Source organism: Lissotriton vulgaris, chromosome 7 (assembly GCF_964263255.1).
Source record: "Lissotriton vulgaris chromosome 7, aLisVul1.2, whole genome shotgun sequence".
NCBI classification, from domain to species: Eukaryota; Metazoa; Chordata; class Amphibia; order Caudata; family Salamandridae; genus Lissotriton; species Lissotriton vulgaris.
Window position 1 is genome coordinate 555,428,103 of NC_141695.1, and position 17,680 is coordinate 555,445,782.

General features: G+C 46.2%; 1 protein-coding gene across 4 annotated transcripts in view; it reads left to right on the forward strand.

Annotated features, from left to right (window-relative positions):
- OGFOD3 (2-oxoglutarate and iron dependent oxygenase domain containing 3) overlaps positions 1-17,680 on the forward strand; it is a 1,065,090-nt gene that overhangs the window by 465,557 nt on the left and 581,853 nt on the right. For all 4 annotated transcript variants that reach the window (XM_086930659.1, XM_086930658.1, XM_086930657.1 and 1 more), the window contains one exon: positions 3,136-3,178. In XM_086930659.1, coding sequence (XP_086786785.1) covers positions 3,136-3,178 — 43 coding nt within the window. The remainder of the gene's footprint in view (positions 1-3,135; positions 3,179-17,680) is intronic.

Here is a 17,680-nt window from a genome sequence, read left to right on the forward strand (position 1 = left end):
AGCATATCCAATGGTAAATAAAATTCCATTTTATCAATGGATTTTACCATAGCATAATGCGTGCAGCAAGGTTTTCGCTGTGAATCTTGCATTCTAACTTTTTGAGAGTACTCATAAAATGCTTTCTTGACTCCTGCAATAACTGATTTGGAGATTTTCTCTGGTGAATTAAAAACATGCTATAGGCACAGATTTGACAGGGTGGTTTTTATATAGCTCAGCCATGCTATACGCAAGCTATAATTAAAATTCAAACAATCTCATAACATGAATCTGTTAAAATCCAATTCTTTTTTAGTCCATATAAAGCACCATAAAAGTATGGGGCGCAAACATATATAGTCAGCTATATAACTTGCACCTATATCTTCGTGAGCTATTTCTGCAGGGACATTCTGTGGGATTGGTAACAGTTTCCTTAGATGTTTATTTTCTGCTGTTTGTATTGAGATAGGTGATTTGTAACCCCAGATTTCTGCCCCATTCATGACACACTTAGCACTATAGAGGTGTAGTATAGACTTTATATGATTATAGCCTAAACGCCTAGAAAAAGCATCAATACTAAAGGCCACCCCATTAAAGGACTGAGTATGTGATTTCAATAATGGCACCCACGACAATTTGTCTTCCAACAGTATACTCAAGTAGCTGAACCTGTCCACCTTGCCTATAGTATTATCCTTTAACACATATTTTCTAGTCTTGGTGCCTATGGGTCCTAAGGTCATAGTATATGATTTAGAATTAATAATTTTTAGACCCACATTTTCCATAAAATCATAAAAATGGCCTAATAAAAGTTGCAGGTTATTTGCTTTGTAGGAAATAAGAATGGAATCATCTGCATACAAATAAGGGGGAACCATTCTATGTCCTATCCTTAGGACGTCTTTGCACTGATCCCTTAAAAACCGATCTTATTGATTTATATACAAAATAAAAAGGAAATGAGCTAAAATACATCCCTGGCGGACCCCTCTCCCTAGCTGAAAGTGCTTAGTACATTCTCCTGATGAACCAAATCTTACCGTTGCTTTAAGCCCCGCGTATGAGTTGTGCAAAAGCGCCACTTTGGCCCAATCATCCCCATGTCCCTCAGCGCAGCCGACAACTTAGATCTTACCATTGTGTCAGTGGGCCCTCCATGTTGCTTGCCCCTTACTGGCACTTCAATAACGAAAATTACTGTCACTAGTTTGCAGACAGGTTTGCATTGTGTATGTGCCATACAAAATTATGCGACCGACACGTTAAATGCCTTTTTTTAAGGTAATTTCCTTGCCAATGCTTTTTATTTTTTTATTTAACTGAGCCTTTGAACCAAAAGGATCAAGCAGGAGACAATGCCTGTGAGGGGGGAAATCAACCCCTAGGCTTTGAGAGAGCAGCTCGCTGTAGGTTTCTTTCATGTTGAGTACATTGAGTAGCACCGCCTAAAACGCTGATCTCTGTTCCTACAGGCATGCAGGATAGAGTCCTCTCTCCTCATAAAATGCACTTAGAAGCAGCGTAGTTAATTCGCCAAGCTGTAGTGTTAATGACCTCCCCCATGCTGTCTGGTTTGTGAATGGGGGGAGTGGGGGATGGCCCCAACGAAAGAACCACTAAACAAAGCAATGAGATTCAGTCTGACATCGGATTGGCAAATGATACCCCGTGATCCTCCCAGAACAGTGGACCGAGGTGCTGTGTTTGATGCTGGGGTTTCTGGGGTTCTCCCGTCTCCCCATATGTTGAATTATTAAGGAACCAATCGCAGCTGAAGTCCAACTACTTTAATACAGTGTGAAAATGTCCTTCCTGGCGATGCGGTAGGACTTTAAAATCGTATGTTTTTCTCTGACCAATCAAGAATAAGCGCTCATACAACTATTTTACAATTATGCACCTTATGTCCTTGTAGGAAATGATCGTACAGCGTTCAGCTGTAGTGTGTCTTTACATTAACCTGTTCCATTAGAACTGTTTGAGAGATGTGGATACAATGACAGCAAACATGAGCACACGCGGAGTCGCATTAATATCGATAAACGAGTTTTAGGTGACCACAAGATGTATGTGCTGCCTAATATTGGAACCTCGAGTCACACTAAGACGTCCAAAGAGCCTATTGTATATAAATGCAGTGATTTTTATCCTTCCCTATGATTTCATAGGGATTCCATCAGACCCTGTAAATTCTAGCTATTGTTCTAGGCCCTGCACTCGGGCGAAGTACACACGGTGCAAAATTGTGAAACATGTGTGCATTTATTACCATGGGATCTAGGCCATGAGACGAGGATGACGTGTAAAAAATCGAAGCAAATAAAAGTATATTTGCAATATTCGCTATAAATATTTCCTTTCATCATCAGCGAATGCAAGAAGATGATAATACCCGGCTTTATTAACAGAAACCGGTGTGAACCTTTCATCCTGGATTATTACTCAAATGACTCCATGAGCTTCCTAAGGCAAGCCTCTGCTGCTTGTTTAGCCGTGTAATAGTCTGAAAGACGGTAAATCCGAGGGCTTGACTGCTTCCAATTATATTTCAGTTTATAGATCTGCTTAGTTACCGAGCATTAGATGTAGGGCGTTTTCATTTTGTAGTATTTCTTTCTTTGACTTTTTCGCCTGCTTTGCACTTGTTTATTTTTTCCCCGTTTTATTGGTGTCTATTTTTATTTTTGGCTTTGGCCAGTAAAAACATTTATGTTGCAACCAATATATTTCCGCATGTATTTGCCAATTAGTGTCCACTCTCAGGTTGATGTCGGTAGGGTTTATGTGTCCTACATAGTCCTAAACAATACAAGAATGCTCGCCTCACAACAGTCACATTGTAGGACTAGAACATGTGCACCTACGCAGCTTTATAAGCCTTTTCATTTTTGTTGACTCATTGTGATGTCTCTATGTAGCGGTGATAGCCTGCCAGCTATTCCTGACAGCATGGAGAGACCCTACAATGGAACACATGTCATTACTTTTTCTTTTTTTAATATAAGCACAAATGGAAATCTGAGTGTCTGGGTGTCTTAATTACATGTTGCAATTACAGTATTTTAAAGAGAACTATGCATTGTGTTTGTAAATTCTGAATAGGGAATTAATATGTTATTGTTGTGAATTATATTTCACCTGCAGGCTAGCAGAGAGAGGGCTCGCCTTGGGAGGATCTGACGGCGGGGTGAGTAATTTGCTTTTATGATTTACTTCCTCAGTATTGAATTTAAAGCAACTTGGTAACTGCAAGTACACGCAGTAGTAAGAGATGACTGTGAGGCAAGTTCAATATGTGTGTTTCCCTGTGAGACTAAATTCTTCCCAATTTTCAACCAGAGCCTCAAAAAAAGCAGTAACTTCAAGGGAAATCACACAAATCACATAGCAGAAATACATCCAGGGGCCTGCAACTTGACAACACTACAGTCTTCTGAGTTAAGAGGAAATAAAGGCAAACAAATGATTCAAACCACAATTAATCAAGCACAAGGTAACACATGTGCCTTGTCGCCAGCCCTCCCTTGCATAAAGGACATCACATGGCACAATGCCGAACAGGTAATCGTGCACCAGTCTTGCTTAGGGAATACAACAACTAAACAGGGAGAACTAGTGGGCTCCAGTTTGTGCCAATATACCGCATCAACTCCTATCATCGGCCCTGCCTATAATTCAAACTGCCTGGCTTCACCAAATGGAGTCCTCACCATCTGTACTCCTCAGTTCTCCACCTCTATAAGACTTGCGACGCCCACTCAAACAGCCTTTCAACATGTGAATTTAAAGGATATCACTGTCGTCTCTAGGAGATATGACGGTCGGATCCAGGAAAGCCAGATTAGCGGGAGCACAAATACCGAGGAAACCACTAGAGTCCTCCCACAAGGTCCTATCCCTGAGGACAAACGAGTGACTACTCTATCTCTGCACTGCAAATCGGCTACCGAGGACATGAAAATAAGGGGGAATAGTAGCAGGCCCCTGCAATACAATCATGTGAGGACCAAGTATAAACAAGTGCTGAGTGCCACGGCCTCTGGGACCATCAAACAATGAGACTCGCCAGCAAGATATTGCGTCGAACCTCCTACACAGTAACTTGGAGAATTAACACAATGGGCCATATGTATCAAGGTACCAATTTGCGATTCTGTAATTGCGATTTTTAAGAAATAGCTATTTCAGAATCGCAAATTGATATGTATCAAGAAAATCGCAATTTTTTAGCGATTTCTTGATATTCCTTAACTGCGAATTCGCAAATTGCGAATTCGCAATTAAGAAACACTTTTCCATTCATTTCTATGAGCCAGGAGGCCCATAGAAATTAATGGGAAGTTATTCTCAATTTGCGATTCACAATTTGCTAATCGCAAATTGAGAATAATTTCAAGGGTGCAGGGGTGTCCAAAGGACACCCTGTTGCACCCCTGGAATATGCAGGGGTGCACATGTGGGTCACATACATGCTCTAAGGGCATGTATGTGTGTCACATGGCACTTTGAAAAATGCAAAAATGTGCATTTTTCAAGGAATTCACAATTTACCACCAACTAGAAGTTGGTGGTAATTTGCGATTCCTTAAGGGAATTTTCCTATTTTTTTTGGCTACATACATTGCATTTAAGGAATCGCAAAATGTGCGATTCCTTAAATTCAATCGCAAAATAAGGACCCGCAAATTGTGCGATTCCTTATTTTGTATGCAGATTTAGGTGATACATACCATTTTGCGAAAATGCGTTCGCAAATGCCAAAATTCAGTGAATTTCGGCGTTTGCGAACGCATTTGGGCATGGTACCTGCCCCAATCTTGCTTAAACGGTGCTGGACGGAGAGGGGTAGATCACCTCAGAGTGAGATTAGCATTCATCCCCCACTATATCTCAAACGGCCCTTTGGATATCTTAAACTGAGGGAATCTTCTACAACTATTCCAACATATACCATCTTTGAAACACCTAACCTCAACTGAACTCACCTCAGTAACATTTGCTCATATCCCAGGGACAACAACATCAGAATCCACAATTACCAACTGGGACTCAACAGCAACCAGAGACACCGTACTGAAAGAGGCCCCAACTTTTGAGGAATGGGGCATCAAGTTAGAACTCACTCGACCACGGAAATATCCCTATGTCCTACTTGAAGACGATACAACACCCCCAAGGGGATCTATATTGAAGGGAGTGTGGGGTGCAACCGATGGCTAGCTTTTTAAGGACCACAAAGACATCCAACCCCCTGATTGTCCACTGCGGGACCAAGGATAGGACTATCAGTTGTCAAACAGCATCTCAGAACTACGAGGGGAGAATTCTGCTGGTAACTTCCAGGGGCAGCAATCTTTATTCCCCCACCCAGAAAACTGAATGCATTCCGTTCTTTAGCACCTTCATGCCTCCAGCCAAGAAAGCAGGCATTAAATAATCATCTCTCTATTATCTCTTGGAATGTGGTGGGTCTGGCTTCAACGTTACGTCCCAGGCTGGTCAGGAATTTCTTATAAGCAACAGCATCTTATGCCTTCAGGAGGCATGGTCACTGAACCCCACAGCAACATACAGATTCTATGAAGTGTTTCAACCAGCAGTGAAAACAAGCCTTTTGGGATGGCCTTTCGATTTCTTTTAGGCAATCAGATATAATTTTGACTTTTCCCCTTTACAGACTCACAGGAATCTACAAGCCTTTGCCATAGTAGGTCTAAAAATTGTTAAGAAAGTCCTCCCTCTACTCTATATTAACAGTTATTTCAATCATCACAACACCCAAGGAGCTTGTGTCAAGAGCTCCTTGTGCTCCTTGTGCTCTAGCATAAAATAAATCATTGAATCCCATCCTTCTCATGAAGTTATGCTGGCAGGGAACTTTAGCACCAAATCCCTTGGCAGTCATTACAATGCTTTGCGAATGAGTAAGGAACAAGAAGAACTCAATGACCTTCTCACGTCATTTGGCTTAAAGTCAGCAGACCAGATACAGATGTGCCCTGAAAATAAGAGGCTGAAGACGGCTGATAGCCAGAAACCGGTCCTAGGATGCTTGATTCGGGTCCAGGAAAGACATGGCTTGGCAGTTCGGGCTGGACTGTTCCCATGAGGCACAGGGTCAAGACTGATTTGCATATGGCCATGTCTGAACTGGGGTGGCTTGGTGAGCAAAATAACGATGGATTAAACCCAGATCTGTGACTGGGGTTGAATGTTTTGCCATTGAGCAACATTCCGTCCATCATCTTGTGTGTTTTGCTGTTCACCCTATGTGGGAAGGGTATGCCCAGACGTGGGGCCAGTGCTCACTACGCCACTGGAGTCACGCTATCCTGCCTGAAGACGGCTGATAGCCAGAAACCGGTCCTAGGATGCTTGATTCCGGTCCAGGGAAGACATGGCTTGGCAGTTCGGGCTGGACTGTTCCTATGAGGCACAGGGTCAAGACTGATTTGCATATGGCCTTGTCTGAACTGGGGTGGCATGGTGAGCAAAATAACGATGGATTAAACCCAGATCTGTTACTGGGGGTGAATGTTTTGCCATTGAGCAACATTCCGTCCATCATCTTGTGTGTTTTGATGTTCACCCTATGTGGAAAGGGTATGCCCAGACGTGGGTCCCTTGCTCACTAAGCCACTGGAGTCAAGCTATCCTGGCTGAAGACGGCTGATAGGCAGAAACCGGTCCTAGGATGCTTGATTCTGGTTCAGGAAAGACATGGCTTAGCAGTTCGGGCTGGACTGTTCCCATGAGGCACAGGGTCAAGACTGATTTGCATATGGCCATGTCTGAACTGGGGTGGCTTGGTGAGCAAAATAACGATCGATTAAACCCAGATCTGTGACTGGGGGTGAATGTTTTGCCATTGTGCAACATTCCATCCATCATCTTGTGTGTTTTATGCTGAAAATAAGAGGCGACACACATTTAAGAATACTTCCTCAATCAATTGCATCTTTATGTCAAATTTCCTGGCAACCCGTCTTCGGCGTTTTGATATAACAAACCAAGAAGAAAGTTATCATAACCCTTTAGTCATAAGTGTGGACCTTAATCATCTGACAGCAGACAATGGCCTGGAGCTGGGTTTCTTGACACAGTTAGAACACATACTTTGGTCAGGAAAATCAAGTGTCAACCCTTCCTCTTGCCTCAGGTGGGCAGATGGCTCCCCAAAGGGAGAGTCCGCCATATGGACCAACCAGATGAACTACTACTTACTAACTGAGATTCCATGACAAGAGCCCTCACAGACTCTCTTCAGGGGTGTAGGGGTGACTCAAAGTGCACACAGCAGACACCATGCCACCCAAAGAAATTCCTGTCTCAATGGAACACCAATCCCACGCAGAAGAAACTAAGGAGCAGCACTCGCATGTGAAAGTTTTACCTGACGTCCAGTAATCTAAAAGCTTCAAAAGAAGCACGGAAAGCCCACAAAAAAGCTAGGTTTTCTTTGAAATTAGATCAACAGGAGGAGGAATGGAAAAAAACTGTTATGCTCAAAGAAAGATCTCTAGCCCATTTTTGTAGGTACGTAAACAACCTAAATTCACTTGGGATATCCCGGGAAAACAGGGTTTCACCTCCAAACTGGGCGAACCACGTCAGCAGATTGTACTCTAAACTGCGTTGTCTGTCGAAATCAGAAGTATACCAAGACCTAACCTCACCCTTGGAAATAGCAAAGCTAATAAAGGCAATGAAGGCAAGTGGAGCACCTGGTTCAAATGGACTCCAGACCGGGATCTTCCAGTGTGCCCCAGAAGACTGGCCAGGGTTACTAACTCCAGGGCCGGACTGGCCGTAGCGGGCACCGGGCAATCCCCCGTGCGCCGTATGGGTGGGGGCCTGTTTGGGGCCTCTGGGGGCGGTTTTTGTTACAGGGCCGTTTTTGCAGCATAGCTGCAAAATCGGCCCTGTAACAAAATCGACTGAAAACCGGCCCTGGCAAAGAGCTTGGCGCACCTCCAACTCCCCCCCCCAGGGGGGGAGGCAGGGAGGAGGCGGCCGAGCACTTTGCCAGGGACGGTATTGGTTCCCAGTCCGGCCCTGACTAACTCTTCTTTTTAACACCGTTTACATACTGGGCAAAACACCTGAAGCCTGGCGAGGATTAATATTATGCCTGATCTTTAAGAAAGGAGACCTCCTAAAACCGAGCAATTGCTGCCTAATAGCACTGTTAGATCTGGAAGCTAAAGCTTTTGCCTGAATACTATTGAAAAAACTGGAAAGCTGGGCAGAAGAAAATGAGCTGCTCCCCTTTTTCCAAACTGGCTTTCACGCAGGAGCTGCCACTAAAAACAATATTACAGCATTTTCCACCCTCTGCTATGAAACAACCCAACAGAACCAACCCCCATTGTTCTGCTGTTTTATCGATTTCCGCACAGCCCCCCCCACCATAAAAAGAATAATTATGTGGTCATGCCCCAGGGGATGGGGTCCCCGGGGCCGGATTTGGCAACTGGAGGGGGGCCCACGCGGCCCCTTTCCTGTTAATTGTTTCAAAAAGGGGGTCAAGCCATGGGGGATGGGATCGCCAGGCCCCAAAAATAGGGAAAAGAAGGGAGGCCACACAGCCCCCCTTCTAACAAAAATAAAGATACGATTGTGACAGAGGCCCCGCCCCCTCCCAGCAACACTCTGCAAACGCGCCCTGTGGCGCGTTTTAAGATAGGGGATTAAGTCCCCTTGAATCCTGAGGGCCAACTAGCCCACCAGGTACATCCAGTAAGAGCCACAGGGCTGCGTTGCAGAGTGGTGGTCCAGGTCACGCCCCGTTTTACACCTCTCTGCAACACAGATCTGTGGCGCTTAGCAGAGGTACCTGGTGAGCTAGTTGGACCCCAGGGACCCTCAGGATTCAAGGGAACATTATCTCCCAACTTAAAACACGCCACAGGGCGCTTTTACACAGAGGTGAAGGAAGGGGGCGGGGCCTGAGGTGACACGTGTGCAAACAAGCCCTGTGGCACGTTTTAAATTGGGGGATAAGGTCCCCTTGAATCCTGAGGGTCTCTGGGGTCCAATGAGCCCACCAGGTACCTCTAGTAAGCGCCACAGGGCTGCGTTGCAGAGAGGTGTAAAAAGGGGCACAGCCTCTGAACACCTCTCTGCAAGGCAGCTCCCTGGCACATAATGGAGGTACCTTGTGGGCTAGTTGGACCCCAGGGACCCTCAGGATTCAAGGCGACTTAATCCCCCAACTGAAAACGTGCCACGGGACGTGTTTACAAAGTGGTAAAGGGAGGGGGGGAATCTGAGGTGACGTGTGCAAACACGCCCTGTGGTACGTTTTAAGTTAGGGATTTAATTCCCCTTCAATCCTAAGGGGCCCTGGGGGCCAACTAGCCCACCAGGTACCTCGAGTAAGCGCCGCAGGTCTGCGTTGCAGAGAGGTGTCCCAGGCCATGCCCCTTTTTACACCTCTCTGCAACGCAGCTCTGTGACGCTTACTGGAGGTACCTGGAGGGCTAGTTGGACCCCAGGAACCCTCAGGATTCAAGGGGACTTAATCCCCCAACTTATAACACGCCGGGGCGTGTTTGCAGAGTGGTGGAGAAAGGGGGCATGGCCTTTGTCTACCTCCTACCAATCCCACCGCGTGGGGCTTACTGGAGGTAAAAGGTAGGATAGTTGGCCCCTATAGGACCCTCAGCAGTCAAGGGGACTTCAGTCCCCATCCAAGAGCGTGCCAGGGAGTGCGTTTGTAGAGTGGTGGGCAAAGTGGGCATGGCCTGGTATGAGTACTTAACAATGCTGCTGTGTGGGACTGACTGGAGGTAATAGTTTGGGAAGTTGGCCCCCAAGGATGTCCTTGGGGGCCAACTACCCTTCTTGTTACCTACAGTAAGTCCCATACAGAGGGTTTGCTAATATGTCTTCAGAGGCCATGGCCCACTTTCTCTACCACTCTGCAAACGTTCCTCGTGGCAGACTACGGGATGGGGGATGAAGTCCAATTTAGTCCTGAGGGAGTTTGGGGCCAACAATCCCTTCATCTACCTCCTGTAAGTCCTACGCAGCGGAATTCCTGAGCTTTGGTTGAATGCCCAGCACCCTTTCTCCACCACTCTGCAAACGCGACTACTAGTTAAAGTAGCATATTTCTGCTCCTCTGACTTAGAGGTAATTTTAATCCCCCTGCCCTATTATGTACTAGGGGCTTACAGAGAAGGTCATGCCAATCACAGGGGTACCCCAACACACAGTGTTCCCCATTGTATGTAGGTGTTTTCACTGTATTTTAAGTGTCTTTTAGCATAGCACTAGCTCTAGGCCTGGTTAGTCAGAGTCCGTTACCACCAGTACCCGTCAGAAAAAGTTGTGGGCACAGGATGATTTTACAACAAGGGCTCTTTCTGCTCCTCTGTTGGTTGTTTCTGCACGTCTTTCTTCTTCCTGCACTTGTCTTCGTCTTTGTGGACTTCTGTTGCTTCTTTTAGCATTCCTTTTGCTTCTTTCTTTCTGTTTTTCTTCTTTCTTCACATGTCCTACCACTGTAGGCATAGTTAGAAACTAGCATTTAAAAACCCTTTGAAATTCACTTAAAAAACCTTAGGTTTCAGGCACGTTATAGTTAGAAATAAGCATTTAAAAAACCCTTGGAATTCACTGAAAAAACCATAGGTTTCAGGCACGTTATAGTTAGAAATTAGCATTAAAAAAAACGTAGAAATTCACCGAAAAAATCATAGGTTTCAGGGGCGTTATAGTTAGTTGGATATTTCACACGTACAAAACCATAGAAATTCCCCCGTTATAGTTAGTTCAGCTAACTATAACTCGTACACCTGGGGGTTCCCTTTACCCCTTATGCACCGCTGATGACATCACATATTACATCACTCATGACATGGTCAATGACATCACATATGACATCTCTGATGACATCTCAAATGGCATCACTGATGACATCAGCCTTGTGATAGAGTGGCAGACCTTCTCTCACCCTAATGTAACCTTTGATACACACACTCTAAAAATATCAATTTTCAAAACAATGGACACACCAATCAATACCAGTTACAACATACCCTTTCACTAATTCCAAGATCTACGCCCACATCCACTCATTCACCAAAATTCCTATACAGTCACTCATACATGCACTCACTCATCATATGTACTCATACACCTATACATGCACTTACACACCACCACTCATCCATAGTTACCCACACACATAGTCACACATGCAAAGAAAGTACCAAACATCCCTTTACTTGTGTATACAGTTATACACACACCACCGCACTTACTAACACATACTTACTCTCTTAAACCATCACTTATAGAAACACATACTCATTTATACAGGTACTCTTCCAATCTCTCACTCTCACATATACTCACTTACATACACCAATACTCACATATACTAGTTTAAAACTTAAGTAGTTACTCATAAAGACACTACTGAGACAGTCATTCACTCACCAACACACCCATACACACACTCATCCACCCATACAGTCCTGCACACATGCTGTCTTCAACACATAAAAACAGTGACTCACTCATTCATGCATCTATGCAAGTTCGAGTTCAAGTTCAGAAATTTGTATAGCGCACTACTCACCCAGAGGGTCTCAAGGCGCTTGAGGGAGGGTGGGTGCTTTACTTGTCGAATAGTTAGGTTTTTAGCTGCTTTCTGAAGGAGAGGTGGTTCTGTGTAAGGCGGAGGTGGGTGGGGAGAGAATTCCAGGTTTTGGCCGCTAAGTAGGAGAAGGATCTTCCCCCCATGGTGGATATATGGATGCGCGGAATTGCGGCGAGGGCTTGATTGGACGATCGTAGTTGGCGGGTGGGGGTGTAGAGGGACAGTCGAGTGTTGAGGCATTCGGGTCCTAGGTCGTAGAGGGCCTTGTGTGCGTGGGTGAGGAGACGGAACGTTATTCTCTTGTTGACGGGGAGCCAGTGGAGGTCTTTCAGGTGACCGGAAATGTGAGCTTGACGGGGGATGTCCAGTATGAGTCTAGCTGAGGCGTTTTGGATGCGTTGGAGTTTTTTCTGTAGTTTGGCTGTGGTTCCGGCGTAAAGGGTATTTCCGTAATCCAGTCGGCTTGTGACCAGTGCGTGGGTGACCGTCTTTCTTGTTTCGGTGGGGATCCAACGGAAGATTTTTTTGAGCATACGTAGGATGTTGAAGCATGATGATGAGACGGCGTTGACTTGTCTGGTCATCGAGAGGGAGGAGTCCAGGATGAAGTCCAGGTTACGTGCGTGATCTGTAGGTATCGGTGCTGTACCCAGGGCCGGTGGCCACCATGAGTCGTCCCAGGCAGAGGGGGATGATCCTAATATGAGGACTTCCGTTTTGTCCGAGTTAAGTTTTAAACGGCTGTTCTTCATCCATTCGGCTACTTCTTTCATTCCTTCGTGTAGATTGGTTTTGGCGGTGTTTGGGTCTTTGGTGAGGGAGAGGATCAGCTGGGTGTCATCTGCGTAGGAGATGATGTTGAGGTTGTGTTGTCGCGCGATGGATGCTAGGGGACTAATGTAAACGTTGAAGAGGGTGGGACTGAGTGATGATCCTTGTGGTACGCCGCAGATGACTTCGGTGGCCTCTGATTTGAATGGGGGGAGGCGGACTCTCTGGGTTCTTCTTCCGGCGAGGAATGAGATGATCCAGTCCAAAGCTTTTCCTTGTATTCCGACGTTGCTGAGGCGTTGTATCAGGGTGCTATGACAGACTGTGTTGAAGGCTGCGGAGAGGTCAAGTAGGATGAGGGCAGCTGTTTCTCCGTTGTCCAGTAGCGTTCGGATGTCGTCTGTAGCTGCGATGAGGGCGGTTTCGGTGCTGTGTTTGGCTCGGAAGCCAGACTGTGAGGGGTCGCGGGATTTGTTGCATTCAAGGAAGGCGGCGAGCTGATTGTTGATGGCTTTCTCGATGACTTTGGCAGGGAATGGGAGGAGCAAGATGGGGCGGTAGTTCTTAAGTTCAGAGGGGTCCGCTGTGGGTTTCTTCAGAAGGGCGCTGAGTTCGGCATGTTTCCAGATTTCCGGGAAGGTAGCTGAGTTGAAGGAACAGTTGATGACATCGCGGAGATGGGGTGCGATGATGGAGTCTGCTTTGTTGAAAATGTGGTGGGGGCATGCGTCGGTTGGCGATCCTGAGTGGATGGAGTTCATCAGGCGGATGGTGTCTTTAGTAGTGATTGGGTTCCAGGCGCAAAGGTTGTTAGAGTGCTGTTTTGGTTCGGAGGTGGGTGGAGTTGACTGGTCTTCGGACTGGTTTTCAAAGCTGTTATGTATGTCGGCGATTTTGTTGTGGAAGAATGAGGATAAAGAGTTGCAGAGGTCTTGGGAGGGAGTGATGTCGTTGGTGCCGGCGGTGGGGTTGGTGAAATCTTTTACGATGTTAAATAGTTCCTTGCTGTTTTGGGCGTTGTTGTCAAGTCGATCTTTGAGTGCTGATTTCTTGGTGGATCGGATCAGTTGGTGGTGTTTGCGGGTGGCGTTCTTGAAGGTGGCCAGGTTGTCAGTGGTTGGGTTTTTTCTCCAGGCTTTCTCGAGGGTGCCGCAGAGCTTCTTGGATTTCTTAAGGTCATCGTTGAACCAGGGGGCTTTTTTGCTACCTTGCTTGATTTGATGGTTTTTCAAGGGTGTTAGTTCGTCGGTGCTGAGGGTGATCCATTGTGTGAGGTTGGTGGCTGCTTGGTTTGGGTCCGATGATTAGGCAGGAGGGTTTAGGTGAAGCGAAGAGGAGAGCTGGGCGGTGGTGATTTTGTTCCAATTTCTTCGGGGGATAGGTTGTGGGGGGTTGTGGGTCGTGGTCTTTTTGTAGTTGAAGTGAACGCAGCTGTGGTCCGTCCAGTGGAGAGCTGTGGTGTGATCGAAGGAGATGTGTTTGCTGGAGGTGAAGATTGGGTCGAGTGTGTGTCCGGCAAGGTGGGTGGGGGTGTCAACAAGTTGTTTGAGTCCGAGATTGGCCAGGTTGTCCAGAAGGGTGGTGGTGGTGTTGTTGTCGTTATTCTTTTCCAGGTGGAAGTTGAGGTCTCCCAGTAGGATGTAGTTCTCGGAGGGGAGGGCATGTGGGCTGATGAAGTCAGTGATGTCTTCGCTGAATTGTGTGCAGGGTCCTGGAGGTCTGTAGATGAGGGTGCCTCTGAGAGTGGTCTTGGGGTCGGTGTGGATCTGGAAGTGAAGGTGTTCGGCGGTAGCGAGGTTATCGTCGGAACTGGTCGTGATGCGGATGGTGTTCTTATGGACGATGGCTATGCCTCCTCCCGTTTGGTTGATGCAGTCCTTTCGAATGATCTTGTAGCCGTCCGGGATGGCAATGGCGATTACGGGCGCTGATGAAGCGTTCTTCCAGGTGTCTGTGAGAAAGGCGACGTCCGGCGATGTGGTGTTGAGTAGGTTCCAAAGTTCAATGGAGTGTCTGTGGACCGAGCGGGTGTTGAGCAGGGTGCACTTTAGGTAGTTGTTGTCGGAGCTCTGTTTGGAATTAGTGGATTTGGTGTGGGTCCTGATGCACTCGAACTTGCAGGAGTGGCAGGTGAAGGGTCCATGGGTGTGTCCTGGGGCGGCTTGGTAGCAGTTTGGGAGACGGCCGGGGTTAAGTGCTGAGAGGGTTGCGGCGTCGTACGTAATGCGGGTGGGGGGGGGTTTGCGGGGGCCAAGGGGTCTGTCGCTGGGCGCGGTCCAGGCGTGGACGGGCGTAGACTGGCTTACCTTTGGCGCACCTTCGGCGCGCATGGGGCGCGACCGCTGCGCGTGTACGCTGCGCCCAAAAGCATCTGTCATATGAGGATAGTGGAGGGGGCGGGGGCGAGGGAGGAGCAGCTGGGAGGCGGGAGCGGGGTGGAGATCCGGGCAGGGAGGCACAACAACAACAACAAAAACAAAATGGCAGCAAGCCAAAATCGATACAGGATTTGTGCACAATCACAAAAAGCGCGATGCTAATGGTAGTGGCACCGGCACAATCAGGCAAAAATGATTACTTCAGGCAGCACAGCACAATTGAAAACAAAGTTACAGCGCACTTTGGCAGTCTCGCGCTACGAAATAATTATGCTTAGCGATTATTTAAACAGTCAGGCAATCCAGCGCTACGTTACAATATTGTACACGATCTGGCAATAGCAATAGTGGTAGTAAGGCGAGGTGGCAGGCAGCCGTTTGGCGGTATAGCGCTACGATACCAGGTAGAGCAGGGGAGCAGCGTGAGGAGCGGCCGCTTCTGGTGGGAACAGGGCGGTAATACACCCAACAAACAACACTGACACTCAGACACTCCTACTGATACTCAAAAAACCAACTAATAACCCATATAGACACACATGTAGCTACTCACCAACCCATGCTGCCACTTATACACAAAGTGAGAGACTGATACAGATATGTACACATTTAAAGATTACTCACTAACCCATGTATTCACTAAGATACACCTAATCAGTCAGTTATACAATCAGTTTCACACAAACAAAATCATCCATTTAGACACTTATATACCCACTTATCTTCCATCGACCTCGACATATACATATATAAAACATATTTAAATTTCACAAAAATACACATTGACTGGATGATGTCATTATTGATGTCATGAGTGATGTCATTTGAGATGACATCAGTGATGTCTTGAGTGATGTCACTGAACATGTCATGAGTGATGTAATATGTGACGTCATCAGCAGTGCATTGTGCGGGCGCGAGTTATAGTTAGCTGAACTAACTATAACAGGGGAATTTCTACGGTTTTGTACGAGTGAAATGTCCAACTAACTCTAACGCCCCTGAAACCTATGTTTTTTTCACGGAATTTATATGTGTGTATATATATCTATATGTGTGTGTGTGTGTGTGTGTATATATATATATATATATATAACCACCCAAAATTAAATGGATTGCCAAATTGTACCTTTCGCAGTGGAACAAGTATCAATCACAATCGGCATAAAACGTAAAAAGAATGACACAAAGCTCCACTGAGGGGGGGGGGGATGCATATAGTGTATGAGTGACAACAAGTTCCCCAATGCTGTTTACCTGTTTCCGTCGGGGAGGTACACTTGATGGCTCAAACTATAAAAATGTGCAACTTTAGGATGGGTAACTGTTATGTGTGGATTGCCAGATGTCTTCGGGAAAATGATCTACTCTGGAGAAGTGAATAGCGCTGGGGGGAACCATTACCTTCCTCAGAAAATACAAGACTCTGTACACCTGGGGGTTCCCTTTACCCCTTATGTCTCCATAAACAATATAAAGCTTATTTTGTGAAAACTCTTGTCGAGGCCTGTGCTATTCTCAGTCTTCCTGAACCTGGTCAAGCTGATGACTCTGAGAAAGTGTCTCCCTCTGTCACAATGAGCAGGGAATGCAGGTTCGCCCATTGAATACAAGCTTAACTTGACCTTGAAGGATGAGAGAAGCCATTCTTTGGATAACAGGACTTATTTGATACCCTTTTAGTAATAAGCCATGCTGTAAGAATTATTCATACTTGATTACCCACAAGACGTTTATTATCCTCCAAATATTGAAAAGTCCTACCATATCCTGGTGATTGCCCGTTTAATATGTGTGTTTATTTCCATATGTAGATTTTATTTATTTTCAAATTGTCTACAACTGGAACAGTTGTTTGACTCCAAACCCTGGAATGCCTCCAGTGAGTTAAGACATCTTATTATGGCAGCTGCGAAATTGCCCTTAGTTGCAGGTATTTTCGTGGTTGAGTCGTATGCGAATGACTCAAAAGAGAGAGAATGGGGACGGGGGTGTTATGGAGAACAAGCCCTTCCAGTTTTGCCTTTTAAGCAACAGCTAGTTCCCGAGGTCAGACCAGAATAGGTCCTGTAAATTCTACTTACTCCGAGACCATGACGAAGGTAAATGATTGCCCTTCCAGGACTCCAAAAACCAGAAAACTAGGAGGAAATGTGGTGTGAGCACTACAGAATGGAGCACTGAAGGTCTCCCAAACCATTGATTGAGCCTGGAAACATACTCAGATGGAAGGAGGGGAGGTCCATCAAGTATTCCAGGAGGCCAAGGTAAGTGGAGTGTAGAATGTGTGTCCTTAGAAACAGAATTTGGAGACCAGCCGTTTGAAGCGCCCCAATCAAGAATACACCCAGGACACAGACTCCACTTAACCCATCCCCGCCACCTGAGGCTCTATCCTCTGGGGTTCGACCTTGACAAGAGTCTTGATTCCACAACATGTGTAGACCTCAAGACAACCAACCTTCCATCCCCCAGATGGTACTATAAAGGCCTTGGCCGTTGGTCCGATCACTATTCCTGAGAACTCGCTTCCTTGAAAAACAGTGTCCTGCCACCAGCTAACTGAGCCTCGATGATGAGAGCTTTCCAATCTCCAAGATCCCGAGACTGTTGCCTCAGAACATAGATTAGTGCTGAAGTCTGCTTTAAAACCAACATTGACACCAACTTTAGAGTCTAGTTAGCCTACATTCCCACAGGAGTGGGAATAACCTGATGTTAGACACAGAAGGATGCACATCTACCCTGTAACAGGCCAAATACTTGCACATCCACACAGTGTGTATCAGGGGGTCAGGTTCATCATGAAAAACAGAACACTTGCCTTCAAAGAGGCCATATCTGAGGAACTTCGAGCATGCCCCATACCAAAGAGGTGCAGGCCTAGAGATTCTGTTAACCAACACCACCTCAGTCACTTGCGCAGTGG